Source organism: Perna viridis, chromosome 10 (genome assembly GCF_037379345.1).
Source record: "Perna viridis isolate PV_CMFRI_1.1 ecotype Kerala chromosome 10, ASM3737934v1, whole genome shotgun sequence".
Taxonomy (NCBI): Eukaryota; Metazoa; Mollusca; class Bivalvia; order Mytilida; family Mytilidae; genus Perna; species Perna viridis.
Genome location: NC_142454.1, coordinates 32,844,528 through 32,866,128, shown reverse-complemented (window position 1 = coordinate 32,866,128; position 21,601 = coordinate 32,844,528). Strand labels below are relative to the sequence as shown.

Here is a 21,601-nt window from a genome sequence, read left to right as displayed (position 1 = left end):
ACAAATAATCATTATCACCCAAGCGCTTTGACAATTTTCATAGTCAGGTTGCGTTTAACTCAAGAAAAGAATCCTGGTTCGATTTTGAGTCGACAAAGTTGAATATGATATGTTGTTCCGTAACAATAAGATCACCCTGTGAATTTCTCTCTGCTTAAGAGGAAGGTATACGGAACGATCATATTTATTTAATCGGGAACTTGAGCTACATTTTTGTACATGTACAGAAGCTTTCTGACTCATCTCATGTTTAAGTCGCTAATATTGTTAGCGACTTATTACACTCGTAATTTCAGTACTTTACATTCGCATGTGATTTGCATAATTACCTTACATTTGGATCAAACCCCCCTTCAAACAGGAACGGCAGTTACTGAACCGCATACAAGCCAATAGGGTAGTACTGCTAGTGCTCTGTACAGTATGTGTTGGTGCTCTTCACTATTTCATATCCACCACCATGAATTTGTCTGTGTACATATGAACATTTATACACTCAAATCCCATCATAATTTAGAATAACATAATAAGGTAATCCACGTCAAATTAAAATATATATATTTTGTCACACTCACTGACACTGGCATGTACAATTGGTACAAGTCAAATTGGCACCAGGTTATTTCGGCACCTACACAAATAGTCAAAGCGTCACCTAGTCAAATTGGGACCTGGTTAAATCAGCACCAGCCTTTGGTTAATTCGGCCTCTACTTCTTAAATATTTTATGTCATATGTCTGAAATGAAATTTTCGTATTCCTAATAAAAATTTGAATTTTTTTAGACAAACAAATCATCTGAAATGTGCACAAAAGAATAAAATGAAATGTAATCAATATTTAATTGGCAATAATAGGTGGTACACCAAACATCTGGTAACATTTCCACAATGTCCATTCAAGATGAGACCATTGGTGACATCTCCAATGATTTCAACCCAGCAACAGAATACCACATGGTAGACTTCTCTAGAGACAGAGAGAGAGAGAGAGCGTCAATGTAAATATGGCAGCAGTAAGAAAGACAGAATGGAAGATAGTTGTGTTGAATTAAATATATATATGTATATTATATCATGATATAAAATAATTTTTTTGGAAATATATGCCATCTTTATTTCATAGTGCATTGTGACACAAAACTGATAGTACAAACAAATCCAGGGTTAACTGTATTCCTTCAACAAATATTATTTCTCTCTGTATATTCCATAATTTGACGCGTCACTCCCACAGGTTATACAATATTTGGTATCTCCTCTTAAGATAATAATACCAGAAGCTCAGAGGCCTTTCACTATTCTTGCTAAATTTGGTTTTATTTCTTTAATTTTCAGTCTTTTTTACATATATAAACAAAATTGTTACAACATATATTTGGAATTTTTAATCAAACATATAAGACCAGTGAAAAACAGGTGCCGATTTAACTAACATAGGTACTGATTTAACCAGGTGCTGTAGTGACTATATCTGATGCCGATTTAACCAGGTGCCGAGGTGACTAGAATTCTGTACCATTAGTCTATCAAAATGGTTGAGTTTAATAATTTTTTCATATACATGTAAATTTAAAAGGTAAGTGTCACTTACAGTTGTATTTAAAAGTCTACAAGCCTTCCCATATCTTCACACTTTTAAAATCTAAAACTTGTTTCTCCTTCTATTCTAAGCCTGAGTATGATAAAGTTGAATGAGACAGATTTAAAAGCACAAGCTACAACATAGAAATTCACAATCAACCATGGTAAATCTTTCTGTCTGTATTGCCTAACTTAATTTTACCAAGATAAAGTTTTCTCTTCCCTAGGCTTGACCATAGGTCCACAGCTCTAGTGAAATTAAAACCACTGGTACAAAAAAATGTAGGTGTGGTAATTTTAAGAGCTTTTAGGAAGCGACCCATCACCCTTACCAAAAAGTTGAGCAAATTGGATTGCTTTTCTGTGTCAGATCAATGCCGAAATTGTTAAGACATTGTTATATGAAGTTAAGATTGTCTTTCTCCCTCCCCATCACATTGGTCTTTGTCAAATTGAATTCAACTCTTGCTACTTTCTATATTATATTTTATTAAATGAAAGTTATCAAATTTTATTCATTTAGAAAAAAAGTAGAAATCATTCAGCGTATTTGAATCATATTAAATTTGCCGACTGTGATAATTGCGAATTTGACGGGTCAGAGATTTGTAAACACATGCGTTTCACTCCCTAACACATTAACCCCTCCCTGACATTACCAATCAAAACATTATATTACTGTTGGAATAAACATGCGCCAATCATCTTCGTTTATGATAGGTATGTAGGTAATTAATAAGCAAGAGTAATCAGGAAACAAATGCCGATTTGTAATGCATGACGCAAATTTGAATACATGGCACACATAAGATAAACACATGGCTTTCGTTTTGAATTCATGGTGCAAAGAAAATAACACATGGCGCAGCGCCATGCAAAAAGAGATCATGGAGAACCCTGGTACTCGGACTCCTTTATATTTGGTTATTAATACATGTATGTTTGGTTTGGGTCAGAACGATTTGCCATGTTAAAAGTCTGAATTTTACTGAAATTTTTTGCAATATGGTATTTGCATGTGGTTTAGATTGGCATGTTAAATCAGTCATGAAAAAAAGTGTGTACAGCACGTACTGAATTACTTCTGCCAATTTGCATACCTTTGAAAACCCCTAAATGCAGCAATGTTACATTAAAAAAACCCTAAACTAACCCTGATCATCAACATAGTGGTACACCACTCTTAAGGCATGCCTATAGGGTGTGTACAATGTAAGTCGTGTTCTAGTTTCATTTTCCTTTCCAGAATTTCTGATGTAGAACATTGTGAATTCCCAAAATCGAATTGCATTTTTATTGTTTACTTTAGAGATCTCAGACAAACTTGCCAACTTTTGTGTATCCCCATTGGAGTTTTTAGGCAGGACAATGTGCGAATTTACATTTTCGGGACATATTTTGCAAACTGCATAGATTTTACTGTAGCAATATACATGTATGAATGAGACAACCGGTATAGTATTAAAGGGCTTTTGTTGAGCAACATGTGCATGCAATGTACTAGATTGAAGTTTGTAAGCCCCTTTTTAGCACACCTGGCCAAAGGCCATGTGAGCTATTGCCATCACTTGGCGTCCGTTGTCTTCTGTTGTCGTCATCATTAACAATTGTACAAAACTCTTCTTCTCTGAAACTACTTGACTGATTAGAACGAAACTTGATATAAATGTTTCTTGGTGTATCCTGCATAGAACTGATGTGGGAATTTTTGATTCATTGAAAAAACATGGCCGCCATTACTAAAAATAGAACATAGGGGTCAGACATGTATCTCCAAAACCTTTAGGTTTAGCTTAATTTTGAGATGGGTAAAAGTATTCAGCATGAAAAGATCTATCTCTGATCAAGTTTTGGCTTTAATCTGTTTCACCATGTTGGAGTTATTGCCCTTTTTCAATGATTTTTGCTATTTTTTAATGTTATTTCTTTCAAAAATCTTCTTCTCTGACACTACTTGACCAGTTGAAACCAAACTTGGTATGAATGTTTCTTGGGGTATCCTGCATAAAATTGATGTGGGGATTTTTGATTCGTTGAAAAACATGGCCGCCATTACTAAAAATAGAACAGAGGGGTCAGACAGTAGATTTTTTAATACATCTCCAAAACAATTAGGTTTAGCTAAATTTTGAGTGGATAAAAGTGTTTAGCATGATGAGATCTATCACTGGTCAAATTTTGGTTTTAATCTGTTAAGGTCTCAATAACCACTTCCGGGTCAAATGGTCACCCCCTATGTAGTACCAAAAACACACTGAACCTAGACATATGCATTGTAAGTGCATTATTTGTGTGTATTATGATTAAAAGTAGTCAAAATGAAGCTGAGAATGTGTACTTTAAAATCATATATGTAATTAACTACAAAAGTGTATGAATATTGTTTACATGTGTGAGTAATTTGCCTCCATGCTGTCAGTTAGCAGAACAGGTAAAAATGTGGATTTTCAGTATTATTTATTCAAGTAAATTTTGTGAAGAATTTCTACTATCGTCGTACCATTAGCATAATGATTTTGGAAGCCTTATTTTCCAAGCTTCGCAACGGTATGCAACTTTAAGATGTCATTTGTCCTGGGATTTCACAGTGAGACTTTGAAAATTACTTTTTTAACATGTAAAGTAATGGAAACGTTAGAAGTGGTTAGTGAGACCATAAATTAAATTATGGCATATTTCAGAGAAATGCATAATTTGAGGAAAATTGCCTTTCCTGGTCATTATTTCCATTTTCCCATAAAATCAGTATTGTGATATTGGTAATCTGGCTATATTTTAAGAGGTGCATTGTGCAAGGTATTTTAAAAAACAACATAGCAACAAGATTTTTATCAGTAACAGTGACTCATAACTTGACATCATCCATGAAATACACAACGTCACTGCTTGGGATATTCAAAGTACTCAAATAGTCACACAGCACAGACTTAGAATCACACAGTAATAAAATAGGTATGATATAAATTGTTGAAATCTGTTCTTTTTTCATAATAATAAATGATATTTGCTATTACAACTTCTTGAATTATCATAGGTATCACTTTGGTGTGACAAGTTAGTTAAAATTGTGATTTTTTAGTAATTTAGGGAAAATATCACTGAGGGGCATGATATAAAAATGACCATTTCTTTGTAGTCCTATTTCTGATTTTGATAGTTTTGGTCTTATTAGACTCACAATACCACAAGCTTTCATAAAATGTAAAAAAGGAAAAACATAAAAACTCATAAAATGTTTTTAAGGTCTCACTAACCACTTCCGGGTCAAATGGCCACCCCCCCCTATGTAGTACCAAAAACACACTGAACCTAGGCATATGCATTGTAAGTGCATTATTTGTGTGTATTATGATTAAAAGTAGTCAAAATGAAGCTGAGAATGTGTACTTTAAAATCATATATGTAATTAACTACAAAAGTGTATGAATATTGTTTACATGTGTGAGTAATTTGCCTCCATGCTGTCAGTTAGCAGAACAGGTAAAAATGTGGATTTTCAGTATTATTTATTCAAGTAAATTTTGTGAAGAATTTCTACTATCGTCGTACCATTAGCATAATGATTTTGGAAGCCTTATTTTCCAAGCTTCGCAACGGTATGCAACTTTAAGATGTCATTTGTCCTGGGATTTCACAGTGAGACTTTGAAAATTACTTTTTTAACATGTAAAGTAATGGAAACGTTAGAAGTGGTTAGTGAGACCATAAATTAAATTATGGCATATTTCAGAGAAATGCATAATTTGAGGAAAATTGCCTTTCCTGGTCATTATTTCCATTTTCCCATAAAATCAGTATTGTGATATTGGTAATCTGGCTATATTTTAAGAGGTGCATTGTGCAAGGTATTTTAAAAAACAACATAGCAACAAGATTTTTATCAGTAACAGTGACTCATAACTTGACATCATCCATGAAATACACAACGTCACTGCTTGGGATATTCAAAGTACTCAAATAGTCACACAGCACAGACTTAGAATCACACAGTAATAAAATAGGTATGATATAAATTGTTGAAATCTGTTCTTTTTTCATAATAATAAATGATATTTGCTATTACAACTTCTTGAATTATCATAGGTATCACTTTGGTGTGACAAGTTAGTTAAAATTGTGATTTTTTAGTAATTTAGGGAAAATATCACTGAGGGGCATGATATAAAAATGACCATTTCTTTGTAGTCCTATTTCTGATTTTGATAGTTTTGGTCTTATTAGACTCACAATACCACAAGCTTTCATAAAATGTAAAAAAGGAAAAACATAAAAACTCATAAAATGTTTTTAAGGTCTCATTAACCACTTCCGGGTCAAATGGTCACCCCTATGTAGTACCAAAAACACACTGAACCTAGGCATATGCATTGTAAGTGCATTATTTGTGTGTATTATGATTAAAAGTAGTCAAAATGAAGCTGAGAATGTGTACTTTAAAATCATATATGTAATTAACTACAAAAGTGTATGAATATTGTTTACATGTGTGAGTAATTTGCCTCCATGCTGTCAGTTAGCAGAACAGGTAAAAATGTGGATTTTCAGTATTATTTATTCAAGTAAATTTTGTGAAGAATTTCTACTATCGTCGTACCATTAGCATAATGATTTTGGAAGCCTTATTTTCCAAGCTTCGCAACGGTATGCAACTTTAAGATGTCATTTGTCCTGGGATTTCACAGTGAGACTTTGAAAATTACTTTTTTAACATGTAAAGTAATGGAAACGTTAGAAGTGGTTAGTGAGAACTAAGCCATGTTGGAGTTATTGCCCTTTTTCAACGATTTTTGCTATTTTTAATGTTATTTCTTTCAAAAATCTCCTCTTACACTACTTGACCTATTGAAATCAAACTTGGTATGAATGTTCTTTGTGATATCCTGCATAGAACTAATGTGGGGATTTTTTATCCATCAAAAAACATGGCTCCCATTACTAAAAATAGAACAGAGGGGTCAGACAGTAGTTTTTTGCATGCATCTCAAAACTGTTAGGTTTAGCCAAAGTCTTTCAGTTGATGATGATCCTTATGATAAGTCCTATCAAATCTTCTTGAGTCAAAATTGTTGGACATCGCCTTGTTAAATTTATTACCTTTGAAAGACAAACTTTAACCAGGTGAGCAATTCAGGCTCCTGGGAGCCTCTTGTTTGTTGGGATTCTTTCAAATCTATTATTAAACAATTTTAATACACTGATCAATCTTTATATAATACATTAAATACAAAGTGGTACGTTTCGACACGAGACATATTAATGTCGTGGCACGCTAAATACAGCGCCGTCTGAAAATCCTGGGGAGAACCCTGCCTAATTGAAATTCTGAAGTTTTATTTCTAGAAATAAATGAGAATTCAAAAGTATTTCTACTATTTGAAACAGTAAGCACATCTTTCCTTCATTCCATTAATGTCATTTGAAGGGGATTTATTATCAAATCAATTGTGTAACACAATTTAATCACTAAAAATGATTAGCTGTCTACTTGACAACCCTGATCTGCTGATTACTTCTCAATGATTTTTAAGTCGCTAATATTGTTAGGGACTAATTGCAATCGTAACTTCAGTACTTTATATTTGCATATGATTTGCATAATTATATATAATACTCCACGTTATGCTGCAGATCTGTGCCATGTTTACCGCCATAGCGTCATAGTTCTAGCTTCATACAAGATAAAATGTACCTCTTAAATATCATACATGTGTTCTATGTGTGTTTCTTATATGTACTTGTATGAGAACGGGAAGTTTACATGAAATAATTGGTTCAAATTGAACCTTACCCAGTTTCCTATTCAGGCATATGGGTTAAAAGCCTTACTATATACATGTAGGTCATATACATGTTCAATAGCAGCTCGCCACTACAATGCAAGTTTGGTCAAACATGTACATGTAAGTAAATGAAATGTCACATACCAGTGTTCAGACGATTCTGATATTACTTTCTTTGAAGAAGAAATGAATAGCAACAAATTTTTTTACATAAACCTACATTTTTTATATCCAAAGCAGAACAACAGAAGGTTATTTTTGACCAATTAAATGTTCAAATGCAACATGTAAAGGCATGTTTATATTTGATGTTAGCAGGGTAGGGAACTCACTCAAAGTCTAGCCAGTCCTGAATAAAATTTTTCGATATATTTACTATATGGCTATATAAATGTTTGCTAAAATTAGCCTTGGGCTGATGGGCAGGCAACTACATATATTTCTAACTCTGATTTAGAAAAATTAGTTCTCCTTCAGAAATTGCATGTTTACACTTTTTGTTTAGGTTCCATGGAGTGTTTTTAAAAACATTCCTGCATTTAAGTTTTTCTTGTATTTTTTTAGGCCATTATAGAGACATGGATGTAATACTGAAGGGAATTCTAGCCTCAAACCATCCTGAACATTTAAAGAAGCAACTTTTGAAAAAGATTGCTGACAAAGGAGCTCAACCGCATACAGCAGGAACAATCAAGTCTGTCTTTGAACTTACCATTAATTGGTATTTGGAAAATGAAAGTGATTTTGCCGCACAGGAAGGATTAAATGTTCTGAAAGCGTGGATAAAAAGCAATCTTACCACTTATGAACAGTTTTTTAGTCGAGAGTATTTGATTGGCTTGTTGTCAAAGAAATGCTTAAGAGAAAACAATATTCCTGTGCTAATCAAAGAATCTTTTCAACTTCTACAGCCCTTGGGCCTAAACAATCATTTACCTGTGGTAGAAGCTATGGCAATTAATTATGTTCAAGCGCACCCATCTATTATTGGGACTGCTAATTTTGTAGGACTCTTGAAATCTTACAAACAGTGCATTCCTAAAGGAGATTTTACTTCTAAATTTTGCAATAGCATGGTGCAGAGTGTTGCACTAAGTAGTCCCCCTGAAGGAAGAATTGTTGAATATTACCAAGGCTCAGAGATTATTTTCCGATTTATTAGCCTTTTATGGAGTCAAACAGATTCAAACTTCATCCTTGAATCATTGAAGACAGTCTTCAGACTGATTTCTGACTCAAAAGTTGATATGCCTTTTTGTTTAGGTGCCATTGTCCAACATATTCCAAAAGAGATGATCGGAGTTGTAATAAAATTTGCTGTTTTTGAGAGTAAAATCGACGATGATAGCATGACTATGGCCTTGAACAGAATTATTGATTGGTTGCAGTGGCCTACAGCTCAGAATGTCAGTCTTTGGATTAATGGATTTCTACAAAGTCTTGCTGCAGAGAAAAGATTTACAGTTCTCATCTCTGTCACTGAAACCAAAATAGAGCAGGTTTGTGTAAAAAGTGATAGAAAACATAAAGTGAAAATAGCCTGAGATCAAAAATTTTAGTTTGAATGGCCTTACTCATTGGAGTTACCTATTTGTATCTAGTTAGTGTCATTTTCTGCCACAACTTATTTGCGCCAGTTAAATGTTTGCAAGTGGTCACTTACATTTTGAAAGCACTATAAATTAAGTAGTCAATTTAGCAAGTTTATTGAAAAAAAAAGTGAAATATGCTCAATTTTAACATTGGAAAAAAGGTTTTTCTGGCATAAAACTATCTTACTTTCCCATTCTTTTTCATAAAAGCTTTCCTATATAAATTTGTGTCACTGGCTTAACTGTTATGAATTTTTACTTTCATTATTCTCATTTTAGTGAACCCTCTTTTTTTTATATATAAATTTACAATTCACTACTTACTATTATAAATATACTTACTACTTTTTTTGTTATTCAGAAATGTTCAGTGATGATTAGTTTAGTTAGAGGATATGTTTCTTTTGTACTTAGGTATACTTTGTTATACATTACTGAAATATTTGCATAGGTACACTGGTGAAAAATTAGTTTCACACTCTGGTGCAATTTAAATGAATTTAAAAATGTACATTTGTGTATGGCTATAAACTCAAAAGAAATATCTAAATGTGTAATTGGTTTTTGAATATACATGTATATACATCGTGTAAGTTTAGATGTGGAAATCATCGACTGCTGGTGGAGGTGGGTAGGTGGCATAACATTCCAAGAGCGGATAGATTGTGTCACCTCTGCGACCCCCCCGACATCGGTGATGAGTTCCATAACATACTATCATGTAATTATTTTCAAAATGAAAGGAAGAAATATCTTTCCTGTCGTTATGTTTAACCAGTTCTTATCCCATAATTTAGTTGAACTAGAAAAAATTGTGTAGATTTATAAAATATATATCTACTGTCATTATCCTCCTGGTTAGGTAACTGTATTCATGTACATGTATTTCCACACATGCATTCATATCTGTATTTTGTATACATGTTATTTTCTCTGTAACTATGTCATAGTTAATGAGAATAAAATCATAGTCATAATCATAATCATAGTCGTAGTCATAGGTGCTAAAAGATTCTTTCCATACTTATGCTCTTCTTTGGTTTTCATGGTATTGTAAATGATCTTATGATTATTTTTTCCCAGGTTTTCAAAGTATTAGAAGTTCCAGCTGTGCGTGAAGGAAGTATGAATGTACTGACTCAAATGTTACTCAGTTTCCAGCACTCTCCAGAGCCTTTCCATAAGGTATAAAAAAGTAATTTAAATGGAAGATGAGGACAATATGTAAAAATCTTTCTTTGCTGTATATCTTATTACCCTGAAAAAAAAAACTTTCCTAAATTTATAATTTTAGCTACATGTTTTTTGTTGTATTGAAACATGCATAAAATCTTTTAATTATGTATTTAATAATCCCAGCTAACGATACATCAGGCTCATGTAGAAACCCTGTCTGTCCACATACAGTACAGAAAGAGACATACTGTGACTGAACACTGACATGGTGGTGTACCACTTGTAGTGTGATTCTCAATAGTTTTTTTTCTATAAGAGATTTTTTGTTACTTTCTTTTGTATTATGAGTGGTAAGCTCTACCACTTTAAATACAGAAAATGATTGATTGATTGTTGGGGTTTAACGTTCGAGCAATAAATACAGAAAAAAGTATGAAAGTATCTTTAAAGACTAAGAAAATATTTACCGCCACTCTAAAAGTGATACAACACCATGCCTGTGATCAGACTAGTCACTTGGTATGTCTCTTTCTGTACTATATATCGTAAGTACTTACATTGTAAATTTTTCTTCTGATGCCTCCTAACAGAAATAATACAATGTAAGTGTTCTAACATGTTAATCCTACATTGTACATGTAATAAGCATTCAATAGATTTTGATGAAATTTTAGGCTTCATATGTAGATGTGCATAAAGGAAAATAGCTATTGTCCAGTGCCTTCAAAGGGAAATAACCCAACATGAGGGTTTAGCATTATTTTAATCTCCTCATAAATGATGATAGTGGGGGTATTCACTTTTTTAGTTTTCCCAGACTACATTTTTTTTTTATCAACATGCAGTACTTACAATACATATGCCTATGGATTTACTGATTAGGAGAACAGCAAACATGATTTTTTAAAGAGCAGCCAAACAAGATTGAACATGAAAATTTTATGACATCATTGCAATAATTTATAAATGAATGTTTTGAAGTATTCACAGCAAAGCGATATTGATTCTGTATGAAAACACAGACCAGTATATATTTTGTCCATGTGTAAATCAAGAAATAACATGTACTTAGTCTAAAAAAAACCTTGTGTTACTTACCATGTAACATTTGTATGAAGCCTAGAATACTGATTTCTCTTGATAATAATTACAATAGGTTTCCTATTTATACCAGAATACAATTTATTTAGCATATGTCTTTTTTATTTATTATAATCAGTTGTTCACATTCTACAGCCTCAGTGATAAGTTTTTACAACTGTATAAATTCCATGTACATGTGCATATCTTAAACAATCCATCGTTTTGACAAAGGGAGGAGCCGTGATATGGTATTACATTTGTAACTCATTTACTTGGAGTCTTCATTCATTTTCAGCATATACTCAAAACAACAATTCTGAAAGTTATTAGTAGTCCATTATTTACTTTGTATACTGAAATTGACAACTGTGTCATACTGAGTGTCCCCTGTATACAATGTCAATTCCAGGTTTCAATTTCACTGAGTGAGATTCTAAAGAAAAAAAAAATAAATGCATTTTAAATAATTTTGAATTGGGATTACATGTACATGTAGGATTAAAGTCATTCATGTGGGTTGAATGCCACCATTTGCAATTTTGGGTGTAAATTTCTCTGAATGAGAGTCTGAAAGAAAAAATAATAAATTTCAGATAGGTTTAGATTGAAATTAAAAAATTAAACAGTTTTTCCAGAATTTCTGTACATGTAAAATTGGACTATTCACTCACAAACCTGACATACATTTTGTAAACTTAACTCTATCATTACATGTAAATTTTTAGGTTTTGCCGCAAGTACAGAAAGTAATGTCAGCTCTGATGAAAGAAAATTCTGCTAGCAGTCAGAACTGTGCCTACAAATTGGCTTACCTTATTCACTGCTGTATATTCCACCATGCTGGTTACCCTAATCTTTATGATCCCGTTCTAGAAGTAATAAAGGTTAGTTGCATTTAGTGTATATATGTTACCATAGCAACAAGTGTGACATGTATTGCATATATCTGTTAATCACATTGGAATTGGAACTTTTTAAAATCATTCCTTATCTTTTACATATCAAAATACACTTGCATAAAAAAGGCTAGAATTAGAAACTCTTTGTTAAAAGACCCTTTTGTGCTAATATCTGAACTGTATGATACTTCTGCAAGTTAAATGAAACAATTTACAGTGGACACTGTCAGAATTTTTACAGAAGAGAGTTGCACTTACCTTACAGAAGTACTAATTGAACCTACCAAGAAAATTAGCTCAAAAACATAGTTTTCATTATTTTTTTGCAATACAGGTATTTTTTGTTTTGTATGAGGTACCTTTCTTCATTTTCTTTATAAAAAATGTATGAAATTTTAAAATTCAGGGAGTACCTTTTAGTGGCTTAGAAGGGTAAAAGTACCTGGCATTGCCTCTTAATGAAAGGTCTGCAAAAAGGCATTTTGCAGTGCCCACATAAAATGATTTTTATGTTTTAAAAAAATTAATTACATTCTGAGCATGTATGAAAATAATGAAAAACTGTTTGATGAAAGTTTAATGTAGTTTCAATGTGTAAAAGTGCATGTAAGTGTAAAAAGAAAAAAAATGATAGTGAAATGAAAGTCGTTTTCTAGAATTGAATATTTTCTTAAATAAATTATCATTGGATATTTTAAGGATTTTCCACCACCAAGTTCAGATGAAATCCAGAAGAAATTGGCAAAAAACAGATGGACTAATCAGAAAACAGGAAACAAAAACTATGTAATGAAGATCACCCAGAGGTCAGAGACAGGCAAAACAGGACTGCATAATCTGGGAAACACATGTTTTATGAACAGTATTGTTCAGGCATTGTTCATGGCAGATGGGTATGTGAGTCCACTGACATTATATTGTAAGCAACTTGCCAAAATATAAAATGTTCCATTGCAGAAGAATTGCATGTTATTTTTTAAGACCTGGTAATCCAAAATTTGTAACCTTGAAGAGAGTTTACATATAAGAAATGATTACATATAGCTACTGGAAAAAAAAATTAATGTAACACAAGAGATCAGCTTTGAATAAAGTAGCAACCCAAAGGTGCTCTGGAAGGGTAACTATTTTCTGCTTTTCTGGCTGCACCATTCAAGATAAATGTACAGGTATACAGGAGAAGGCAACATTAATGCAGTTGGTTTTATCAACTTTCTCGATGTTAATAGTTATTAGTTCAACATCTTGATGTGACATTATTTATTGGAAAAAATTTACAGTTTCATTTTATAAATGCAGCGATTTTGTTAATTATTTTTAGATTTAGAAGATGTATATTGACTCTTCCTAATTCTACAGAGAAGAAAGTTACAGTAAAGCTACAACAACTGTTTGCTTTCCTTAGCTATACTCAGGTTTGTAAGAATAAAAATATAGTGTTCCAGCTAGGCTTAAAATAGAGAGGTGCATCAGCCCTCCTTCCTTTTGATGTACAAATCTGTCTTTGAACACAAAAAATTGTTTTTATAAAACTACATTTTATCAGAAAACCCTCCTTTTATAAAAAAAAAAAGTATATATTTATCACCCTGTCTGTCTGTCTGTCTGTCTGCAGGTATGTTATCTTGCAAGTGAAACTCTTTCCAGACCATTCAATGGATTTTGTTGAAATTTTTGCATCATAATTATGTAAGTTATACATGAAGAAAGATAATTTTCCTATACCTTCATATTGAGATAATCAAACCGTAGGATTTCATACATATTAGAACCTTGTGAGCACAATTTAATCTAAACCACTTAGTAGATATGAGGAGATTTTAGTGTGAAAATGCGAAAAAATTAGTATGCTATGAAAATTTTATACTTCTACAGTAATTTCTATAGTGAATCAAGTATAACATTTTAACTAATTACTCCAAAAGGTCTTGTTTGTTTTGTTTACATGGTCAACAGTTATTATACTATTAAAAGAGCCATACTCACATTTCCCATTTTTGTTCTAGATTTGAAATATTTTTTTTCCAGTAGTTAAATTAGGCTGATAATGCAAATTTACACTGAGCTAAATCTAAGTTTCTTGGTTTATTTCTGAACTGAGCTTATAATACATTTGAATTCCACTTGCAGATTTTAGCAAGTGTAGATAATTTCTGCTAGAAAATTGAAATTTTAACTTACATTTAGCAGGTATTTCCCTCTAAATTCCATCACTGCTCCCATTGTTATTGGCAATTCAGATTAAAATGTTCTTAATCTTTATCCTTTTCATCATTAAAATATGTTTCAGCATGATCTGACAACAAACAACATTCTCCATGGTTGCACAATTTGCATTTTTCGAAGATTATGCAATGGTTGGTTATGATAAAACATTTGTGAAGTGTTCAATCTGGGAATAGTAAATTTATTTCCCCTTTATATCAACTATTACCTGAGGCATTGTCTAAGGTAAAAATAGGTATATATGGGTAATAAATTAAATGTCCTCCTCATGACCATTCAACAGATGTGTATTTCCCAACTTCACAGTTTAATAGTGGTATTCTTTTTGTCTTGCTATCAGTATTTTACACTTCATGTAATTGGTATGTCTTTTACAGAGGCCAGCCTATGCACCACTTAATTTTCTGAATGTGTCGAGACCTCCATGGTTTACAACAGGGCATCAACAAGATTGCTCAGAGTTTCTGAAATATTTACTTGATCAAATCCATGAAGAAGAGAAAACTGCTGTTAAAAAAACTAAATTAAGCCAGGCAATTACAGTCAGAGAACCAAAAACAACAGCAACTGAAAGTGAGGCTGGTGAATCTATGGAGAGCTCTTCAGTGATAGAAGATAGTTTTGGTGGTGAAGTTGTCACTACATACATTTGCTTGAATTGTAAAAATGAATCTTCTCGAGCTGAAATGTTTACTGATATACCGTTAGCATTTCCGGAGTATGGGGCATCTCAGAAGGCATTAGCTGGTGGGAATGGTAAGGTGAAAAAACCTGATCAGTCTTCAGGAAGTGGTGATACAGATGGGGATGGAAAAGATGAAACTTTACCTGCTAAATTACACTTGAATGATTTAGTACAATTTTACTTAAAACCTGAAAATTTGACTGGTGATAATAAATACTTCTGTGAAAAATGTAATGAACTTCAGGATGCAGTGAGAAAAATAAGATTGAAAAAAGTGCCTGATAATTTAATCTTTACATTGCTCAGATTTTCTTATGACCCTAAGAGAAGGGCTCGTACAAAAATATTCCGGGATGTTAAATATCCTAGAACTTTGGTGTTACCAACTACATGTGATGACAGAGAAAATGAAACAGATGCAAACCAGCAGAAGTCCCTTAAATCTGTGATAAACAATAAACTCAATGAATGTGGTGTTGGTACAAATACAGCGTCAGGAGAAATTTACAGTTTATATGGTGTTATAGTTCATTCAGGTATTTCTTCAGAAAGTGGACATTATTATTGCTATGCAAGACATTCACTTTTTTCAAACCCAGAAGCTTACTGTGATTCTATTGAAAACTGCCGAAATGAAGATGACATAGACTTTCTACAAAATAAATGGTACCTTTTCAATGACAGCTCCGTCTCTCATGCACATTTCAGCTCTTTTAATAATGTTTCTCAGAGGTTCACAAAAGACACTCCATACATTCTGCTGTATAAGAAAATAAGCCCAACCCAGGCTGAGGGAGAGGGTATTGATTTGAATAAATCCCTCCATACCTCTGAAGTAGATCCTCCTCTAAGTGCAGACCTGAGAGCCCTGGTCACTAAGGATAATACATTCTTTCTTCAGGTAAAAAAATGTACATCTTTTATTATTTTATGGTCAATGAGCAGTTCATTAGCCAGTTTTCTTTGGAAGGGGTTAGTAAGAGAAGAAAAGAAATTACAGAGAGTTTCAAGAAATTTAGGATTGCATGGAAGAAAACTTATATTGCTTCCATTGAGTCCTTGGACATACATGTACATGTAATAGCATTTTAAATATTTGTAAAAGCTTTGAAGACTTGAAAAAAACAAGAAAGCAATTACATTTTTTAAAACTAAATACAATAGAATAAACGCTTACCAATTAAAATCACAGAGAAAACAAATTTTATACTGCACGTTAGAAATAGTTATTTGCAGTTATAGATCAATCTAAACTTTACCAGACACAAAATACAACTTTTTATTTGTATTTTGGATTGGCAAATATAATGTATTTTATGTCACATTGGAGTATCTACAAGTGCATGAATATTAAAATGTACAATACTGTAAATGAAGTAGAATTTGATGGTTTTTTTTTTAGGAACAGGAAGCTGCTGCTAAGAACAAAAACACACAGAAACAAGATGCAAATACTGGTTCCTGGTTCAACTGGAACCCTGATGACGATCAAGGTCCCCCAGGGAGCTGTGGGGGAGGGGATGGAGGGAGCAGTTTTAACAGTCTTAACAGTAGTGCTAACAGATTTGTTTTCTAATACACTAAAAAACAATATGTACAATATATTGAGAGGTTAGGTAAGAGTCTGTTTGCCCATAAACCGATGGACCCATCACCATGGTCCGTCTTCACATTTGAAATTTGTGACAATTATCTCGACTTCCAATAGATGTATTGATTTCTGATTTTGTATGTGGCTTTATATTGATGGGGCATGTGATTTATGCAAATTTTGTTGCTGTCCAATTTCAACTTTTTTTTCAAGTGGAGGTGTCATTAGCATGACAATCAGTGCAATTTTATGTTTGGTACTTGTATAAAAATGTTAATGCTGTATTTGTTTGACTTTATCAGTCTTTCTTATTACTGGGTATGTTTGATTTGTTTTTGTCATGTGTCATGCTGTATATATACAATATCAGTTAAACCTTTATGTTATAGTGCTCTGTGTTGAAATATCCAGCAAATGTACAGTCTATTGAAAAAGTATGCAAGTTGCTTTAAGGAGGTAGACCTAGGGTAAGGGACACAACTCTTACAAATCATTGGAATGTTTGTATTCAGAATTTACATTAATCTTATGTAAGCATCAAAGTAACTTGGACTGATTTCATTCTGTTTCAAATGAAAGCTTGAAAGACTTTAGTGAAATTAAATGTGATACAATCACTGATTTCATGAGTTATGTCCCTTACCCTAGGTCTACCTCCGTAAACTTTCTCAAGTTTTGTTATCTAGTCAAATGTAATTTAGTTTTGGTGTTTTATTATGTATATACTGGTACTTTATTTGTGATGTATGCTCAGCAATGCTTATTAATGTGTTACCTTTTTATCAGAAAGGATTATACCTCAATTGGTTTATCTACCAAAATGTATGTTAACATGTCTTCTGCCTAATTTTCTCTGACAGTAATCAATGACATTTTGAGTTGAACACTACCCCAAATTTTTTATCTGTGAAACAAAAACTTTTCTGATCTAAAATAAGCAAGGTACCCTAGCATACAAAAGTGCATAACCTATTGATGTTTTTGCTGAGCAAATTTTGTTTCTTGTTTTGAACTTTACATTATTTTCTTTAAAAATAAAACAAATTGGGGTATTTATACTATGTACTTTCTTTTAGAATTGTGCTGAGCAATTATTTTCTTTTTCTACTGTGTAGATAATTTATGTGATTTACAAATGATGAAGAATATTTTTCAATGTTTTAAAATTTCATATTGAAAAGAAGAATATTCCTCTGGATTTGTCTGGCATGTCTATAAATCTGCTGATCTATATGGTAACTTTTATTTTACATGTAGATATATAAATAATTCCACATAGATGTGTTTGTATCAAACTATGTCTGGTTCTAAAAAATGCCTTTTCATCTTTTTTTTTTTTTAGAAGGGACAATATAGAGTCTCATTGGCCTAAATTATAACTGGAAATTAATCATGAAGTGTTGAAATGATAATTATGAATTTGAAGACTTGAACACATCACAAATTAGAAGAAATAAAGACTTAAGATAATTCTTACATTTTAAAGGGACAGACAAATTGCTTGAAGTTTATTTTGTCAATTTTGTACTTTTTGGCCATTTTCTGGTCATATTTTTGGCAAGGAAATTGTTTCCACACCCAGGAAACATCTTCATATTTAGTGAATACATTCATTATTTATAGTTTATTATATATGAAAATATAAACTTGTTTCATTGGTGTGGACATAGTTTTCTTGATATTAATATGTCAAAAAAACCCAACAGAATTTACAATTGTCAGCATTTTTTGTTAAATATTCTATAATTGTGGCACAATTATGATGTAATTACACTGAACTAATGCTACAATTATTATTTTACTATGTTATGAGCATTTGTATGTTATTACATGTACAACTATGTTGATATTTTTAGGCAATATTCATAGCCTAATGCCCCTATACCTTTGTACAACACATTTTACATACATATATCTCAAGACATTGTATTGATACTTACACACAAAGTGATTCTCTAAGCATTATGTTTGTTAGTTTATTGTTTATTCGGTGCATCATATAAAACTAAAAAGACTGTGATATTTCTCTTTTGTGCTATTATTTCCTGTATTAAGATGAAAGATAATAAGAAAGGATGTGTTAGAATTACACAAATCGACAAGAACTATTTTCCTGCAAAAAATATGCAGAGAGATCTAAGACAGATGTTTAGTGTACAAAAAACACTATGTACCCTTTTAAATAGCAGAATACACAGTTAAGGCCTCTGTGGTCTTGTGCTCTCCTCTAGTCTAGGAGGCTGTGGATAAGATCCCTGGCCAAGTTACACCGGACTTAAAATTGGTAGTCACTACTTCTCTGCCAAGCAGACAGTATATAGACTGGCTAGCTCCAAGTCAGAATAATGTATTTAAGTGGTGAATACCCAAAGGCTGTTGATTCTGTGAGCTTGTACATTAAATCTTAAGGAGGTAGACCTGGGGTAAGGGTCATAACTCTTGAAGTCAGTGATATATTTGTATCATATTCAATTTCACCTAAGCCTTTCAAGCTTTCTTTTGAAACAGAATGAAATCAATCCAAGTTACTTTGATGCTTACATGAGATTGATATAAAGAGCATTAATACAAACGTTCTGATGATTTTAAAGAGTTGTGTCCCTTTACTTAGGTCTATTCCGTAAAAGACTCGAGAAAAACTAAGTCTGATTCATGTGATGTTCTTGTCCTGTTATGCATGAAGTATCTGCCATAGGAGGTTATACTGCAGTCATTCAAATTTGTTCACCATGTCATATTTTTTCTTTCCTCTGGAGTTTTAGGTTTTTGATTTATCCTTATGTCACTGGTCTATCACTGGAACTTTCCAACTATTTCTGAACACTACACAAAAATATAGTCCAAATGTAATTCCTCAGGGATAATTCAATACCTCTTTTATAACCAGTAAATATGTTTCTTGTGATTATTCAGCTCAATAATATTCTATTATTTCTGCAAATAGAATTGAGATCTAGTCTTCATATCAACTGAAAATTTGAGGGACTCCTTTTTAGGCCTTGAAAGATATTAAGAAATAAATTTGCATTTTATAAATTTAGTTCATGTAGTAATGTGTTAAGAAGCATATAATGTGTTAACCATGTTCCATTTTACACACTTATCAGTCAAATCCGTCCATTTGTCACTGATTTTAACCAAGTAAAATTGGCGGGAAAATTCAAATTGATGAAAGTGCCAAGTTTTTTTAAATCTTATGTTCATCGAGGAAATTGTTTTGTTAAGGAGAAATTGGTACATTGTATAATAAATAATCTGTTAATATAGTTTTTGGGCAGTTTTAAAAATTTAGGAAAAAGGAAATGGAACAAAATTTGTATTTGTGTGTGAAGTTGAATCATAAGTATGGAATGATATTCAGTTTATACATATTAGGGAAAAAGCAGTTCCTGATATTAGATTTGAAAAATACAGTTGTATGATCGTAATTTTATTTTACATCATTTAATCTTCAAAATTTTTGCAGTGGCTGCTCTGGCTTCCAAAATTCTGTCGCCAGAAAAATCGCCAGCTGCCATTTTTTGTTGCCAATTTTCAGAAATTAGAGCCGAAGGGTGCTAAATATATGATAGTATTAAGTCTACTGATGAACTATCTTTGTCAATTCATCAAAATAACTTCTCAATATTCATGACATCCATGCATGTACCAAGATTTACTCTTGATGCATGTATAAAGCAGGTTTTCAGCTCTAGTCTGTCACTTTCATATGCATGAAATAATGTAGTATTACTCCAGAAACAGGTATTTTACTTCTATCAAGGACTTTATGTAACTATTCTCATATCATAGTCCCTGATTTTATAACATGTTCACCTTCGTCCTTTATGGCCTAATTTATCTTACAATATAATTTGTTTTTTTTTTTATTTTTAACATACTTGATTCATTTTTTCAAGGGATAAAATTTTTAGTAAACGACATTTTGTACCATGGACCATTAATTGTGTCCCTGTTTAATTATTTTGATATCTGAGTAGTATTTCCTTAATTAGATTTTGGGAATCCCCATTCTATTTGATTACCAATTTTTCCGCCAAAAAAAGTCATGTGGCAAAAGTGTAAACAAATGTCATCCATTTTCTTTGACCAATTCTTTCATTTCGAAATGTTAATTGGATTTAACTTATTGTGTTGTTAGGTAAGTCTGTTTCTGAATGTATCACAGGGCTGTGAAGCTTGTACATGTATGTAGCCACGTGCACATGGCAATAATTGTGTTTACATTTGACCAGATGATTAGAGTTTTGATTGGCTCAATAATATATACATTTGATTGACTCCTCCTCTGAGAATATTGTCAGTCACTGTCGCCTGGTCTAATTATCTTTAATTGGCTTCAGTTGTAAATTGGTCATGGTCAATTGACTTTGACCAGGTGTCAACACAATTGTTTAATTAGAATATCGGTTGCTGATAAACTTCTTGTCAATTTTAAAATACAAAACCTAGGCGCCAAGAAAAACACCAATTGGTTATTTTTGTCGCCAGATAAAATAAAAAATCACAAATTGCAACATTGGTGAAGACCAGTGTGACCCCTGTTTTTGTCCATGCTACAATTTTCACCAGAATAAAAAACCTCCAGTGCTGACAGCACTTTGATTATGATCAACTTGGCAGGTGTTTTAGAAAAGCAGAGCACCCTTACCTACTGGTGACCTGGTCAGTTATTAGTGCAGTATGGGTTGCTCACTTAATTTCTTTTCTTTGTAAAGTTATTTTAGTTATTTCATGTTCTTAGTTGTGTGTGTCTGTTTTCCCTGTCTTGTTTTTATTCTGGAAGATATTCTTTTGATTTCCGCTCAAATCTTGGTTTCATTGATTATTCTTTCTTTTTATCACATGTTTAAGCAGGCAAAAAAATATGCCCAAAGGACACATTTCTTCTACAATCTGTGGAACTGAAATAATTGATGGACAAAAAAAAAAAGCACAACATATACTTAGCCTTATTCCAGACTGCAAATCATTTCCATAAGTGAC

General features: G+C 32.4%; 1 protein-coding gene across 3 annotated transcripts; it reads left to right on the top strand.

Moving 5' to 3' along the window:
- Positions 1–32: 32 nt before the first annotated feature.
- On the top strand, positions 33–21,496 carry LOC148605455 (ubiquitin carboxyl-terminal hydrolase 38-like). 3 transcript variants are annotated; one of them, XR_015916232.1, is made up of 9 exons: positions 33–165; positions 7,928–8,862; positions 10,039–10,140; positions 11,940–12,098; positions 12,813–13,006; positions 13,435–13,528; positions 14,717–15,925; positions 16,427–17,036; positions 17,264–21,496. XR_015916232.1 is itself a non-coding variant. In XM_088551130.1 (8 exons), the coding sequence occupies exons 2-8, from the start codon at positions 7,942–7,944 to the stop codon at positions 16,598–16,600; spliced, it is 2,853 nt and encodes a 950-aa protein (XP_088407256.1). In that variant the 5' UTR covers positions 33–165; positions 7,928–7,941; the 3' UTR covers positions 16,601–21,496. The 3 variants fall into 3 exon arrangements, 2 of the variants coding, with proteins under 2 accessions (XP_088407256.1, XP_088407257.1); XM_088551130.1 differs by having other exon boundaries at positions 16,427–21,496; XM_088551131.1 differs by lacking the exon at positions 33–165 and adding an exon at positions 183–531 and having other exon boundaries at positions 16,427–21,496.
- The last annotated feature ends 105 nt before the right edge of the window (positions 21,497–21,601 follow it).